Source organism: Salminus brasiliensis, chromosome 13, assembly GCF_030463535.1.
Source record: "Salminus brasiliensis chromosome 13, fSalBra1.hap2, whole genome shotgun sequence".
Classification (NCBI taxonomy): domain Eukaryota; kingdom Metazoa; phylum Chordata; class Actinopteri; order Characiformes; family Bryconidae; genus Salminus; species Salminus brasiliensis.
In genome coordinates, this window is record NC_132890.1 from 6,948,303 (window position 1) to 6,964,151 (window position 15,849).

Sequence of the window (15,849 nt, forward strand, 5' to 3'; positions counted from 1 at the left end):
TACATAATACACACACACACACACACACACACACACACACACACACACACACACACACACACACACACACACACACACACACACACACGTGGTTAAGTACAGACATTGTTTGTACACAGCATGTCTTCGAAATGACAGAATGGGCACATAGATTTGCTGCTGGGTGCTGCTGTGCCCTGCCACAGGTTCTGTGAGGAGGAGTCCAAAATCCAAACTGGTTCAGCGCCCATCCGTACAAACTGACCACTACAAATGGGGCAGCAAAAATCTCACCCAATGAGAAGAGAGCCATCATATCTGAACCTTCAAACCTCCAAAACTCAAATTTGGCATTTCTATTCCACAACACTTGAATAAAATAGTGTGAATAGTTTATGATGAATGAACCAATAGAAGTGGCCCTCTGTCGTACATTAGCATACCCTCAATGCTTCATTCCGAAAATAGGAGGAGGTTTGGTCAAGCCATGGACTAAGGGTGTAACGGTACACAGAAGTCACGGTTTGGTTCACACCGCGGTTTGGACCTCACGGTTTGGTACAACGTGAAAAAAAAGGCTCAATATTCAACCAGCTGGTTTCTTAAAACCCTCTCAGCTCATCTGAAAAAAGCACATTAGGGTGCGCTAAAAGCGGGGCGAGACAGGGGCTTAATGAGGAGCGGGCAGGGTAAAAAGCAGCCAATCAAAGGCTCTACTGCTTTGTAACTCTCTCTGTTATAAAGGGGAAAAACCCTCACAGACGCAGTTACAGACACAGCAGAACTACATTTTTTCACCTCTGGGGGGCGCACCAGCCAGCTTACCAACTGCAAAAATGTCATACATCACCATAAAATAGCTTTTGTTAGACATATCACTTGTGTTAACCCAATGCTGGGTGAAAATGTTTATTCTCCACCTATATCCACCTTTCCTCAGTATACTGTTTTATCACTCAACAATAAAATATATAATACAATAAGAATATAAAGACCCTTATTTGTATTTAGATGAGCTCAAATCTTCAGTATGAACATATTAATACAGTTCAGTCCTATTTAGACATGCCTTATTTAAGCTTGTTCTGATCTGTGTGGTCAGCTACAGGGCTGGGTTTTCCTCTTAGCACAGCTTAAAGAGATAAAACTGAGCATCACATTTAACACTATCTCAAATATATACAACGACTTAAACACCAGGAAATAACCCGTCACTGCAGACAAAGAAGGCTATTTCGGACATGATTCCAGCAGCTCTGGGTATTGCAAACATGAACGTCTTTGAAGTGCACTTGAGAAATTTGGTTCTGTATTGGACTCATCAATCTGCTAGCATGCCTGTAGCGCTTACTGTGTACCACGTATTCTCCATACAACTGCACGCACCAAACCATGATGTCCGTACCGCGGCGGTTCAGTACAAATATACATAACGTTACACCCCTAGCAGCGACAAAATGGCCTGCTATGTTGCTAATGGCATTAACTGTACCATATCTCTAATATATCTAAATATATATATATATATAGGCCGTCCCTGCTTTACCACATCCAGTGAAAGGGCACACAAATCTATGTAAGACACACAAACTCAGTATCACAGCCATGCAGCCGAAACACACACGAGGAGAAACCAGGAGAGATGACGTTCGGGATGAGGGCACGGGTGACGACTTTGAACACCTACTACTGTTATCGGCATCGGATACCTGAGCGCCTCTTGCGCTGTTTTGGACTAACACTAGAACCTTTATATAACCCTTAAAGAGAGTGAAGGATAGAGAGGTTAAGAAGCATCTTCAGAGATTCAGGTCAAAAAGCACTATTTACAGTGATGGGATGATCAAAAAGAGGGGGGGGGGCAAGAGTGGGTGCAAAATGACCAGAAAGACCAAGCCGGATGATGCTGTTCGCTAATATCTAACACTACCCTGATCATCACAGACAGCCCAACACGCATACACTTAGCATCTACAGTGTCATCCTATCCATACTGGCTTCTTTAAATACATGGCCTTTGAAGAAGGTCTTACAAACCTCAACACTTTGCAGTTACACTTCTTTACAACCACCTAAAACAGTGGATCCCAACGCTGGTCCTGGAGGACCCCCCTGCCCTTTAAGTGGTTTCTCTTGGACCAGGGTTGGGCACAACTGACCTAAAGAATCTACTTCAAGTGGACACAGTGATGGCCTTGATAGTCCCTTGTCATGTTATTCTCAAATGTGAGCTGTATATGGAGAACATATAAAGTATGGGTCACACTGCAATGAGGCTTAAGAAGCAGGAACCTCTCACTTTACACACAAGTCCATTTCCACACCAACAACTGTATCTGGATGAGCAGTTCTAGCTAACCACAGAGGTTTAATACTTTGCATCTAATCATCTGTTTAGTGTGAAATAACTTTGAGAGGGGTTATGGATTCACATATTTTATTTTCTCAGTTATCCCGTGATTATGGGTTCATTAATATTAGCTTCATTAAGGTTTTGAGTTACTAAGATAATAGAACCATGTGAAATTGAGATTCTGATGCTGTCCCTGCAATTCCCGCAGCTTGATTGCAATCCCTCAGGTTTGTGGACAGTGCTCCCATGTCTGTGTTACCTTCTGGCTCTTTCCATTTAATTATGCTGTTTTAGGCAGATCTGCCGGAGCTCACATTCTCAGTTCTCCATAAATCCAATTAGTAATAATTCTAGCTCTTTACCGTCTCAGAGTTAATGACTGCCCACTTGTCCACTCTGTTTTTGTTTCCCTTTGTTGATCTCCTGTCCGATTACTGATTCCTGGAAAGCTGCTTTTTGACAATAGCTGTTGTAAAAAGCCCAAAACAAATATAAAGATTGATGGTTTAGCTGATCTTTCAGCACTGACCAAGCTGTGTGTCTAGCTGGTCATACTAGTGGACCAGTGTGGTCATACATGTCACACCAATATTACGCTGCTAAACCAGGATGGTCATGATGCTCATGAGAGTGGACAAGCTAAACACAATGCTGGTCAAAAGCTTAGCTCAAGTTGGTCAGGCTGCTGTTTTTATCCTGAGCGCAGTTTGCTAGCGTTGCTGTGGACCTTGGCCGTGAATGTAGATCAATCCCACAGCTTTTCACAATCTCATAACGTTTGTTTGACAGAAAGGGTCTATGCTCTGGGGCAGGGATGGGCAATTCCTGTTTGGTGCTTTTCCTGCTCAAGCACACCTGTATTACTCACCTGCCAGGTTTAGTAGGTCTGTAAGAGCAGGGAGATCAGCAAATTGTGACTCCGGCCCCCATTGCCTACCAGCACTACTGACCATTACAGCCCCTCACACTGAAGCCCTCTAACATACAGTGTAAACATTCTACTGAAATAGACACTCACTAGCTCACAAGAGCAACCAGTGGCTGAAAGACCCACAGAGACCAGCATTTCCTCTCAATTCCCTCCAATTCTTTTGGACAGGACAGGAGTGAAGTGTGTAAAACAGTGTAGGGAAGAGCTGAGGAATCAGCAAACTCTCCTGGACTCCAGCCCTCAGGTTCCCACCCCTGGTGTGAAGTGTGTAGATGCATTGCATCACACTGCCTCAGGGGTGTATGGTATTATACTTGGGGCTAAAAGTAGGCCCCCATTTTCATGTGGAAATGGGAGTAAATAAACCATGTGAACCCATAACCCTCTGGGGCTTCCACAGTTTAGTGATTCATGCCCTAAGCCTGAGATATGTGCAGCTTAAGACATCATGAAAACCCCCAAAATCCGATCAAGCAGAACTAGCATGGGTTTATTTGTAAGAGCAGCAGAACTGAACACAAAGCAATGGCATGGCTCTAAATGTGCGGAAGGAGAGAACAAATGGGTCAATGCTCTTTCGGTTCTTGACGTTCTTTTATCTCTACTGACGTCTGGAGCTAGTAGGAACGTTCACATCTGCTTTGAACATGCGCTGATAAAACTTCCTCTCCAGCCAGTACGATCAGAGGCCCGACTAAACTCTCTACCCTGTACAACAGACGAGAAATGATGAAAGAATGAGAAGTCTGAGGTACCTGCTTCCCCTCGCAGTGCTTTCTCCACAGCCACTCCTCTCTCCTCCAGCTGCCTCTGCTTCTCCTCCACCTGCTCCAGCTGTCTCTGAATAATCTAAAGGGGTAGAAACAGTCACACAGTGAAGGCTCCCGTTCGCACAGTTGGAGAGTTAAATATACTGCCTTATAATCTCATGCAGTCCTCTGTTGTCTATGTCTGGAAAAACTGCACAGCCTCACTTGAGCTCTGTGGAGTCTCTTCAGCTCCTCCTGTTTGGCCTGGCGCCGAGCTGCCTTCTGGACCTTCCGCGTTAGCTTGGCGTTTAACTCTTCCTCTGTGTACGTCTTCTGTGAACAGAGTAAAAAAAATAAAGTGAGCCCCCGAAAAACACTAAAAACAAGGAGCTCGAGGACGTTTGAGCGAGCTGGAGACGTTTAAAAAGGACACAAGCTGAGCGAGGACTTTTACAGAGCTAACTAAACTAGAACTCTTCATTTACACAACCACAACCATTACACTCTTAAAGATGAAGGTGCTTCAAATGGTTCTTTAGGAGGGAGAAGAACCACTTTTGGTCTATTAACTATGTTTGTAATATATGCACACTGTATAAATAAAAGTATTGGGACGCCTAATCATTCATTCTTCCTTTTGAAATCAAAGGTATTTAAGGAGCTGATCCTGCATTTGTTGGAGTACCTGTCTCTCCTGTCCAGGGAAGAAGGCTTTCTACTAGATTTAGAAGGAGCTAGTAGCTAGTACCTTAAATGATTATTATTATTACTTTTTTATGAAGGTGTAAAAACCCCATTCATAGTGGAGTGACTTTCTTACTGAAGGGCACCATTAATAAGACTATGACTTATGACGACTACATAAGCCTTTCACGACAACTGGTATTAACCTGCATAAGCATTTATAAAGAAGTGTTCCAACAAGTGTCCAGCTGCTTCTGTTCATTCTGATGTTAATTAGACAACAGATGATTGTTGGAATAAGCCTTTAGAAATGCTTGTGCAGGTTTACATTAGTTGTAATGACATGCTTATGCAGGTGCCATGTAGTCTTATAAATGCTGCCCTACAGTAAAGTGGGTTTACCACTATCGTACCATTATCCACATTACATACAATGGTTCCCTTCCCCACTGCTGTGAAGAAATCAGTTAGCTGTTTTCTCGACAAACACGTCACACTCTGAACGACTTTGTTTAAATCACAATAATTGAATTATGCAGCAAATTTGAAAAAAAAAAAAAAAAAAAAACATCTGTAGAATTGCTCTATAATAAGATTACTGGATTTCTATACTTATTGCTTCTGCATTATTAATCCAAGACTGCAGCCAGAAGCACAACAGAAAGAGTATTTGTATGCATTAGAGCACATAGATTGAGAGCTATAATAAAAAGAGTGCCGTGCTGTGAAAATAACGCCATACAGAATAACTGTGCCCTGACTTCATGTTTCGCAAAGCCTGTTTAGCAGGACAGAGATGGACAGAGAGAAAGGAGACGGTAAGCCTGAGTCTGAAGTGAAGAGTCTGAGGGGAGGTTTTTGGAACCCACATGGATTCAGCAACTGCCAAAGACCCACAGAGCAAATATGAACAAGTAGAGGGAAAAAAAAAAAAAAAAAAGATCAGTGCAGGAAAAAGATGCTGAAAGCCTCATCATGTGACCACAGATCCTCCAGCAGAAAGGGGGCACTGCAGCCTAGCTGATTCATGCTTATACAAAGAAATCATTAGTGATACAGTAACGGAGGGACACATGGACCACAGGAGACAGGAGTTAGGTGGTAGACTGAAGCATGCTCAGAATGGGCGGACCAATGGAAGTAAACACACTACCTTTGTGGCGTATGATCTCTTGAACGCCAATGCATGAGGAACATAAACAGACTTCGGGGGAGGAAATAAACATAAAAAAAAAAACAACAATGAAAAACAAACACAAAACAAATGGTGTGATTGAATGGGTTAATGTCGAGTTAAATCAAACCAATCTATCAATCTACAACACCACACACACACACACACAAAAGCGAACATTTACCCATGCTACCCTATATGGACAAAAGTTTGTGGACACCTGCTCATCCTTCCAAAATTAAGGGAATTAAAAATGAGCTTACCTCCCATTTTTGCTCCCGTTAACGGATTCCACACTAGTGAAAGATCTTGCACTACATTATAGAACATTCCTGTAAGGATCTGACTGCATTCAGCCACAGGAGCATCAGTGAGGTCGGGTACAACATCCTAGCTTGTCCCAAAGGTGCTGCATGGAGCGCCATCACTCCACTGAACTACGTTCATGGGAGGCTGCTCAGGAGCATCCCTTTCTAGTGGCTGTGTGTGCATCTGAACCACAGTGTCAGCAGTGGGTACAGCTTCATCCAGTTGAATGCAATGAATAAAAAGGGGTGTCCACAAACTTTTGGACATTCAGTGTAGTTTCGAGTCATGAGAATGAATATGAAATGCACCAACTATTGCTTAATATTAATATTAACCAGCAATTCATGAAAAATATCCCTTTTGAGCTCATGGGTCAAAATCATAGACTGAAGCAAAATATGCTAATTAATAAAGGTGCTTTAAATGGTTTGTTGATTAATGTCATCAAAGAACCACGATTATGTGTATTATTGTGTGTGATTGAGACGTGTGAGTAAGAAGAACCTTGAAGAACCTTTAAAAGGTTCACTCATACTTCTCTATTATAAACATGGTTCCTTATGGAAGCAAATGTGGTTCTTCTATGGCAAAAGGAAAGATGTATAATTGCCTATATGTCCAACCCAGGTGGTGAGAAGCCACATCCACATGATTAAAACTCCAACACCACCCAAACCCAGCAAGATGCAGCCCAAGAAGTTTTAGTAAGTCAAGACAACACAAAAGACTACAACCTTCTAGTCCACCAGACAGTAGAAACTCAAACACAAATCTAACACTCTCTAATAAGACACCAACAGCCCAAACTCCAGCTGAGAGCCTAGTGCCCGTTCACTTTCAATCGTAAGCGGCCAGATGCGCTTTGCTTATTACATACACCGATCAGCCATAACATCAGCACCACGGTAAAGATAAGGGGTGACGTATCTGTCCGTATCCGTGTCCACCATATTTGACCCATCTGTGGTAGTAAACACACACACACACACACACCTAGAGCGGTGGGCAGCCAACCCCAGCTGAGAGGGTGAAGGGCCTTGCTCAAGGGCACAACAGCCCAGATATCAAACCCTGTTTTCAATAGCCCGGAGCTCTAAACGCTGAGCCACCACTGCCCTCATACTCATACACCATCTGCCTAATACTGAGAAGATCCCTCAACAGATCCTTCCCCTCAAGATATGGACCCCACATAACACTCTGAAGGTGTCGTAGGTGTGGTATCTGGCACAAAGAATTTAGCAGCAGACTATTTATGTCCTGTAAGTTGTGAGGTGGGACCTCTATGGATCGCATCAGTAAGCCTTAGGTGCCCAGGACCTTGTAATCGGTTCACCAATTATCCTTTTTTTAACCATTTTTGGTAGGTACTGACCACTGAAAACCTGGAGCACTCCACAATATCTGTCCTGACCCAGACAGTTTGGTTCTTGTCAAAGTGTCCCACATTCTTATGCTTGTCCATTTGTCTTGCTTGTAGCACCAATCACCTTCAAGAACTGACTGTTCACCTGCCACCTAATATATCCATCCCATGGCAGATAATCAATGTTTTTCAGGCCACCCTGTGCACCCTGTGTGGTACTAATGATATGGCTGATCGGTATGTTATAATAAAATAACACTGTAATGGTAAAGCTGTCATTTAAGTAAAAAGTTTACTATGTGCAGGTGCATTACTGCATCTGGCCCTAATTCTACTTCCTGAACTCTAGCCAATCACAAACACATTGAAGATAATGAATTTCCATTGAATGCAACTCAAATTGAACAGCAGAGTATATATAAAGTCTACACACTCATATAGAAGTTGCAGATTTATGTCATGTAAATTCAGAAATGAAGATAAATTGTAAAATTAACAAAATACAACAGAAATAAAAGAAATTTTAGATAATAAGAAGAATAATTAACCTACAATGGAGAAAAAAAGGAAACTCAAACACCCTGGTTGCATATTTGGGCACACCTTTCTATAAAGGGTTGGCTGTAGCTATGTCCATAGTTACTGCTGTGAAGCATGGTGGTGGTAGAATCATGGTTCTCTTTAGCAGTAATCAAGTCAAGTCAAACTAAATGGTATAATGACCAGCTCCAAATACACCTACATATTACACCTAGAGGAGCTTTTATGCCATCCCATTCTAAACCTATAGGTATTTAATATGGAGCTGGTCCTCTTCTGCAGCTCTAACAGCAGCAGGTCTGGAGCTCTGCAGTTATTGAGTCAGCAGAGCGTCTGAGACTTTTCTGCACTCTGCTCTGAGCTCAGCACTCAGGACTGACCCCGCTCTTTAACTTTACATGGTCTGACACTCGGTGGCTGTGAGTTGCTGTGATTCCTGAAAACTCTTCAATAAAACTGTTCAATAATACCACTCACAGCTGATGGTGGAAGATCTAGGAGGGAGGAAATTTCACCAGCTCACTCAAAGTGGCTCCTATTACAGAACCACGCTGGAGTTTCACTAATGTGTGGTAAGGCAGACTGCATGGATGTCCCAATACCTTTGTCAATATGGTGAATCAAGATCATTTGGCACAGAACCTGCTGTCCAGACTCAGCAAACTGAAGATCAAGACACATTTCCCCATCATCCCACATCCAAGTCAACCAAATAATTCCTTAGTCAGAGCCCAGAGCTCAGCTGAACAGAAACTCATCAGAATGACTAAGAAATAATCACCTGTCAACCACATATTTAAATAAACTGTTGATAAATGCTCATTAACTGCTACTATAAATGCAAAATGAGCTTCAACAAATGCAACCAGGGACTTGATTTAGATTTTTAATTAGTTTCCTATTGGTCTTTTTTCCTTTTTTTCCAGCTGCAAATTCATATTAAATATGGGGAAATGTATAAGATGATTTATCTTGATTCCCTGCATCACATGACAATACTTTGCTGCATTCAATTCCAGGAGAAATTCACCAGCTTCAAACACTTTCACTGTTCAATACGGAAGTACCTCCTCCTCGGCTTTATCGCGCTCCATGTCCATCATTTTCTCCATCAATCTTATCCTCTCCATTTCATTCATTCTTTTTTTGGTCCCTCTCTCCTTCGTCTTTTCTTTGCTCCTCCCCTTCCCTCTGTCTCTTTGCCTTACCCTTTCCTTCTCTTTTTCTTTTCCTTTCTCATCCTTCTTAACATCTCTTTTCAAATCAGACACTAGGTCAAATAAGTCCATATGCCGCTAAGAAAGGCAAAGACTAATATTAATACAGGAGAACTTAAAAAAAAAAAAAAAAAATTAAAACAGTACTCAACAAATGAGTTCTATAATAAATAGAAAAACTCACATCGGTCTTGGATTTCTGGGAGGATCTCTCCAGAACATCATCGCAGGAAAGATCGGAGTCCTCAGAAAAGCTGAGGTTTCTTCTCAAACGCAAATCTAACAGATGAAAGAGACGAGGTTGGGATAGAATTCATTTGATGTAAAGCAAAATGGATTTGATGTAAAGCAAAAGACAAAATCAAAGACAACATTAAATTTCTACTCACCTGAAGATCTGGCCATAGGTGATGCTTTCTTCACCCCAGAGTCTGCTGTAGTGGAGCTGGATGGTGTGCTGGGACAGGACTTGTCATCTTTCTTCTTTTTGTCTTTCTTGTAGCCAGAGAACACAGCTTTCCACAGGGACTTGTGTTTGGGAGGCGTCTCTTCAGTAGTGGACAGTCTGCTTTCATTCTTGGCCTTCTTCTCTTTCTTGTTCTTGCGTGGAGAGAACAGGGAGCTGCGCTTCTTACTCTTGGCCCCCGTGGAGCTCTCAGATGAGGTGACCGAGCTGTCCAAACTCTTACTTAATGGCGAGGTAAAGAAGCGGTCAGGAAGCGTCTCTGCTTGCTTTTTGGACTCCAGGGCTTTCACAGCTGAAGCCTTGGGGGAACCTGATCGCTTTTTGTTTTTAACAGCTACCTCCGAGACGTTCCAGGCCACTTTGGCCACGGCGCCTTTAGAGGACTCTGCCTCCTTCATCTTACTGAGCTGCTTGGCCATGGCATCTTTAAGAGCCTGGCTCTTCACAGATTTCTCCCTTTCTCTCATACGTTCTTCTGCGATCTCTTTGGCTTCAGGAGAAAAGTGCTGAGGTCCCTTCACAGCTCTGGACACCAGAGCTCCAGGAATGTTGGGTTTGCCATTCTCCATAGCCAGAGCGAGGTGGAGGGGCGGCTTGTCTCTGTTTACCCTGCTGGTAGGAGGAGTGTAAAACCTATCCTGAGCACTAGTGTCAGGGGTACGATAGTCATAGGTGTCCTCCACGTCATCTGCAAACGGGATCTCCTCCACACACTCCACAAAGGACTTCCTCACCTCTTCTCGCCGTGGTTTATTGGGATCCTTGGTCCTCATCACCACAGGTGGGTTGGTTCTGGGGGCAGGGACTGGGGTAGTTGCAGGTTTAGCCTGGGGTGGACTGGTAGGAGTCTTAACTTTGGAAGAAGCTTTCTCCACTTTTGAAGGGACCTTCTCCACTTTTGAAAGGACCTTCTCCACTTTTGGTTCATCAATATTTAAACACAAGTTGTCCCAAGTAACCAGAGGCTTCTTGGTGAGTGTTGCAGGCTCCTCGTTTGGTGGAGGCGGAGGAGGACTGGAGGGAGGCGTGAGCATGGTGGAGTCGGAGTTGTTATAACTGTCACTGTTCGCTGTTTGACTAGTCATGGTGCTACCGTTCAACCCCAGACCAGAGCTGCTGCTCAGTTCCCTTCTCTCAGAGTCATTGCTTTTGGGTTCCACAGGAGAGATTACTTGACCCTCCAAGGTGATGTTGAGCCTCCGGATCACTGAGCGGCCCGTGAAGGTAGGTTTCACCTCTTCAGAAAGGTCCTCTGGGGTCTGGGATTTGGGGGATGTAGACTCAGGAGTTGGGGTCTTGCTTTTTTCTACTATACTTCTGCTCCTGTCCAGTGGGGTGAGCCCCAAGCTCCTCCTAATCTCTGCGCTCTTCATCCAGAACTCCTCGATGATATCCGCCTTCTTGACTGGCGTCTCCTCCATTGAGTCCTGAGCTTTTAGGGGTTCGATGGTTCTCCTCTCCACTGAAGCGGGTTTGGCCAGTGGGGTGGAGGTCACAGCAGGAACTGGCTGAGTCCTCACAGGAGAGCCTGTGGACAGGGGTGAGGAAGGCTCCTGGCATGGTAGTGGCTGAGCACATATCGGGGACAAGGGGTTGCCTGAGGGCGAGCAGGCACAGGGATCAGGCTGAATGGGGGACTTGGGGCTGACTGCTGTTTCCGGTAGGGGTGCTGGTTGGGAGCAAATAGGAGAAGCCACAGCAACAGGTGTTTTAGGGCTTTTGACCTCAGGGGTCGGCGAGGTTGGCATGTGGTGTTTGGTATCGTCAGGAAGAAATGGCTCAGGGAAAAAACGTGCGCCTGGGGATTTAACCAGTACCGGGGAAGGTTTCTCTTTGATCTGGAAGAGAAGAAGGCAGTTGACAGGCAACCAGGTCAATGATGACGTTAACGATTGGTTGACGATGGACCGATCAAGCAAATAAACAAAAACATTACCTCCTCAACTGGAGTAGTGGATTTTTGTATCGGAGAGAGAATTACATCCACAATGAATTCCCTCGGGCTAGCAGAGACATGCTCTGAGAGAACAAGATAAAAGACATTCAGCACAATCACATTTCCTTATCTCGTTACGTGGGAGTTGGGACTTTCTCTTTTTTTCTATGGGTCCTACAACCGCAGTGCAAGCAAATTCCACACAATAATATCAGAGCTTACCCTTTCTGGAAACAAGCTCGATGCTCTCTGGCTTGCCAGCGTCCACCGGGAGAGGCTCAGCATCGTCGATGCGCTGTGAACGAGCTTCAGCCTCTGCATCTGAAGGGATGTCCTCTGTGGCACAGAAATGATTACATGCTGACACACTCAGTTTACACACATTACACCCTCTACAGCGCGGTATGACCAACACAGCTGTGGTCCATCACAAGCCTAATTAATGTGACAAACCTTCGTCCAGCTCGGTGCCTGGCTCGATATCTGGACTCCCTGCCTCAGCATCCGGGTCATCCTCCTCCTCCTCACAGGGCTCTGGGTTCACCGAAAAAAAACAACAAAAAAAACAGAGTCAGCACAGTATATCAGACAAGAGCAGACGGCCCCTAATAGCTGTGTGGCTTGTCTGCCTACATGGGCCAAGCATCTTAAAGCAACAGTTCAGCCAAAAATCATTTCATCCAAGATGCGTGAGATTATTTTAACCTAAATGTCGTTCTGTACTGGAGCTAAAATCTTACAACTTAGCTGAAGACTTGCTTATGTGGTTTCGGACACTGTACGAGATCGCTGCGGTCATGCAAAAGACATGTCTTTTTTTTGTCCTGTTTCTGTAAACAAGGTTATACAAGGTTTTTGCATGACAGCAATGATTGTGAAATACACGTCCAAATATTTGTGGACACCCCTTTTAATGAATGCATTCAGATACTTCGAAATGCACCCAGTGCTGACACAGATGTGCAGATGCACATATACACACAGCTTGTCTAGTTCCTATAGAGAAGACGTACTGCCAATAGAATAGGACTATCTGGAGCAGATAAACAACATGAACCTCTGGGCACCATGCTGCCTAATGCCAGACGTGGACTAGAGGGGTATAAAGCCCCCAAGCATTCTCTGGAATGATGGTTGGTGCTCCATCCAATACGTTTGGGAGTTGGAGATGAGATGGGGGTGGAGATAATCCAATCAAATCACCTCTAGTAAAATCTAGTAGAAGGCCTATCTATAAAATTGACAAAGGTACTGATGAGATGAAGGCCCCACGTGGCTGGTATTACTGTTTTTAGCTGTGCAAGGTACTTTTGCCCAATTTTAGAGATTAAACTAATACATCCTCTGTCAGAAAACACATAAGCACGTCTTTTTGAGATTCCATAACACAGATTTAGGCAAGCCTATTACAATTTTATTACATTTTTATTGTTAAAGTATGAAAATACTAAGAGCAAACAAAAACAGGACACACATAAAAGCAAGTAAGGGTCAGTAGTGGTTAGCCTGGGTGCATGCTCATATCCATTCACACATGAATGGATGAGGTTCAGTTTCAGCAGCTGGGGAGAGGTAGTCAAAGAAATGTTAATGAACAGCAAAATGAGACAAGCAGAGACGCCCCCTTCCACAGACCAGACGAAATAAATTCAAAAAGTTAAGGAAAACATTTTCCCCTTGAGAACTCACAAAAGCCTAGCATGTGCAGTTGTCAGATTTCTAAGATCTCAACATGTACCTGAACAAGGGTTTCTCATTCTGAAGTGAAGGTCCCCAACCTTTCCGATACGTGAAGCGGCCCATTAGCGAAACTTTATAAGTGGCTACAAACGGGAGGGGACGAGTACACAGAAGAGCACGCAAGAGATTCCTTAAAATCTCTTAACATTGTGTCTGGCAGGGCACTATACACTTCAGCGGCCCATTCGACACTTTGTAGAGACTTCAAATGGAAGAGAGCTGCACTTTACATTAGCCCTGCTCAACCTGAAATGAGCCTGTTATACACGTGGCCCGTCGGTGACCCTGCTTTTCCTGGCTGAGAGCCAGCTTGTACCACTCTTCCACCTTAGAATGAACCCAAATGCAGATATTGAAAATGTTATGCTTTCAAGTCCTTAAAACACCTTTCAAAACTTACACTGAAAAAAAAATAAAGGTTCCACAAAGGGTTCTTTGAACGCTGCCATAAATGAACCACTCTACAAAAAGAAGTGTAAAGAAAACGGCTACCTTTGATGCAAAGGCTCTTTACCAGCTTCAAAGGTCCTCACACTCAAATACACTATATTGACAAAAGTATTGGGACACCTGCTCATTCATTGCTTTTGTTGTGTTGAGTAATTGTCTCCACTGTCCAGGGAAGAAGGCTTTCTACTAGATTAGCTGAAGGAGCACTTCTGTGAGGATTTGATTACGCTCCGCAACAAGAGTGTTGGTAAGGTCAGGATGTTGGATGATTACCACCCCACCTCAATCACCACTCTCCAACTCATTCCACAAGTATTGGATGGAGCACCATTCATCATCCATCACCACCGCAGCTCAATGCTGGGAGGCTTTCCACCCCTCCAGCCCACACCTGGCATTAGGCATGGGGCCAGTAGGTCAATGTTTATCTGCTCTGGAGACTCTATTAGCAGTAAAGCTGTGTGCGCGCATTAGCACATCTGCGTCAGCAATAATGACGCTTTATTTATTTATTTATTTTATTATTATTTATTTTTAAGGGGTGTCCACAAACATTTGCAGCAGAACATTTGCAGCAAAAATGGTTCCTTAAGCATTTGTAGTACCTGTATTTTTAAGTGAGAAGTCAGAGTATAGAGACAATATTAAGGGCTTAAAGAACACGGCCCTGATGTAACGGTTCTTTATGAATTTGATGTAAAGGTTCTTCACACTCACTCGTCTCTATTCCCAAAAAAATTGATATTTACCCAACGGAATATAGTTCTATCTATGGCGTCGCTCAAAGAACCTTTCCTAGCTCTAAAATGGGCTACACACTCTTAATAATAAAGGTGTAAAGCGTCTAGAAGCACCCGGGGATAGATATTGAGCATAGAGCTGCAAAGTGAACGCGGGTATACGAGGAACACGCCTCCCTTTTCTCACGGTTCCAGCATGCAGGAATGTGTGGAGTTAGACAAGCTTCATCATGCAGCCAGCGTATTCCTCCTGCATGGAGATGCATCAGTGTGATCTGCTCCAGCGTCCTCACATGCTTGGCGTGTGTGTGTGTGCGCGCAAGTGTGTGTATAAAGTGAGGTTTAAAGCAAAGCTATTTTTTTGTTTTTTTTGTTTGTTTTTTTCAGCACTACCTCCAGACATCGAGTCCAGCCAGGCCCTGACAGCCTCGTGCCGCGCAGACTTGTGGGAAGGGGCTAAAAGGATTTGATGAACAAGCACGTGAACAACATAAACACAAGACAAAACCAAACAAACAAACAAAATAACAGGGTGGTAAGAGGGTGGGGCTTGAAATGAGGCCTATTTCAGGAATTCAGGAATACATCAATCCCACACACGTCGACTGTAATGATGGTAGGACAGGTCAAAGACACAAAAAATAAGAAATAACATCAGACAAGCACATAATAATATGGCGATGAAAATGATAAACATAAATAAACACAATGCAAAAACAAAAAGAGGGGAAAGCGGACAACCCAGCAGTGTTCGGAATTATATTAGTGCAGACTGATAAACTTAAAATACACACAAACAAACACGCAAACAAATAAATGAATGAATTAATGAATTAATACACCAAAAATGAGCAACTGCTCCTCATTAGAGACATTAAACGAAGCTTATTAGTGAGGGTGAGAGGAAGGACGTTGTATACGTCGTCCTAGCCGAGACTACCGCACTCTCCCTGCCTCCTCCCTCTCACACCAAACCACATGTCCACTCCCTGTGAACGCACACCAGTGGCCAGGCACACCTCCTCCTGGGCTAGGTTACCTGTGCTGGACGTAGGCTGGGTGGCCTGGCTGGGAAGTGAGGGCTGCGAGCCCGAGGCGGAGGCTGAGGGACCCTCCTTGTCCCCCTCCTGTGCCTGGGGGTCTGTCTGAGGGAGCAGAGGGTCCACTGGCTGCAGGACTTGGTGGATCTGTAGGTTCCTGGCTGTGCCGGTGGGA

General features: G+C 44.0%; 1 protein-coding gene across 18 annotated transcripts in view; it reads right to left on the reverse strand.

Annotated features, from left to right (window-relative positions):
- Positions 1-15,849, reverse strand: part of mical3a (microtubule associated monooxygenase, calponin and LIM domain containing 3a) — a 129,743-nt gene that overhangs the window by 17,360 nt on the left and 96,534 nt on the right. For 6 of the 18 annotated variants that reach the window (XR_011980778.1, XM_072694909.1, XM_072694903.1 and 3 more), the window contains exons 24-33: positions 15,674-15,835; positions 15,028-15,090; positions 12,158-12,238; positions 11,927-12,040; positions 11,705-11,787; positions 9,692-11,606; positions 9,487-9,581; positions 5,850-5,900; positions 4,238-4,345; positions 4,019-4,112 (exon numbers count right to left, since the gene is read on the reverse strand). Coding sequence is in view for 17 of the 18 variants with exons in the window: in XM_072694909.1 (XP_072551010.1) it covers positions 4,019-4,112; positions 4,238-4,345; positions 5,850-5,900; positions 9,487-9,581; positions 9,692-11,606; positions 11,705-11,787; positions 11,927-12,040; positions 12,158-12,238; positions 15,028-15,090; positions 15,674-15,835 (2,766 nt within the window). In the remaining variant the exon portion in view is untranslated. Of the gene's footprint in view, positions 1-1,688; positions 1,740-4,018; positions 4,113-4,237; positions 4,346-5,849; positions 5,901-9,152; positions 9,381-9,486; positions 9,582-9,691; positions 11,607-11,704; positions 11,788-11,926; positions 12,041-12,157; positions 12,239-15,027; positions 15,091-15,673; positions 15,836-15,849 lie in introns of all 18 variants that reach the window. The other 12 variants (XM_072694908.1, XM_072694900.1, XM_072694901.1 and 9 more) reach the window with 8 other exon arrangements.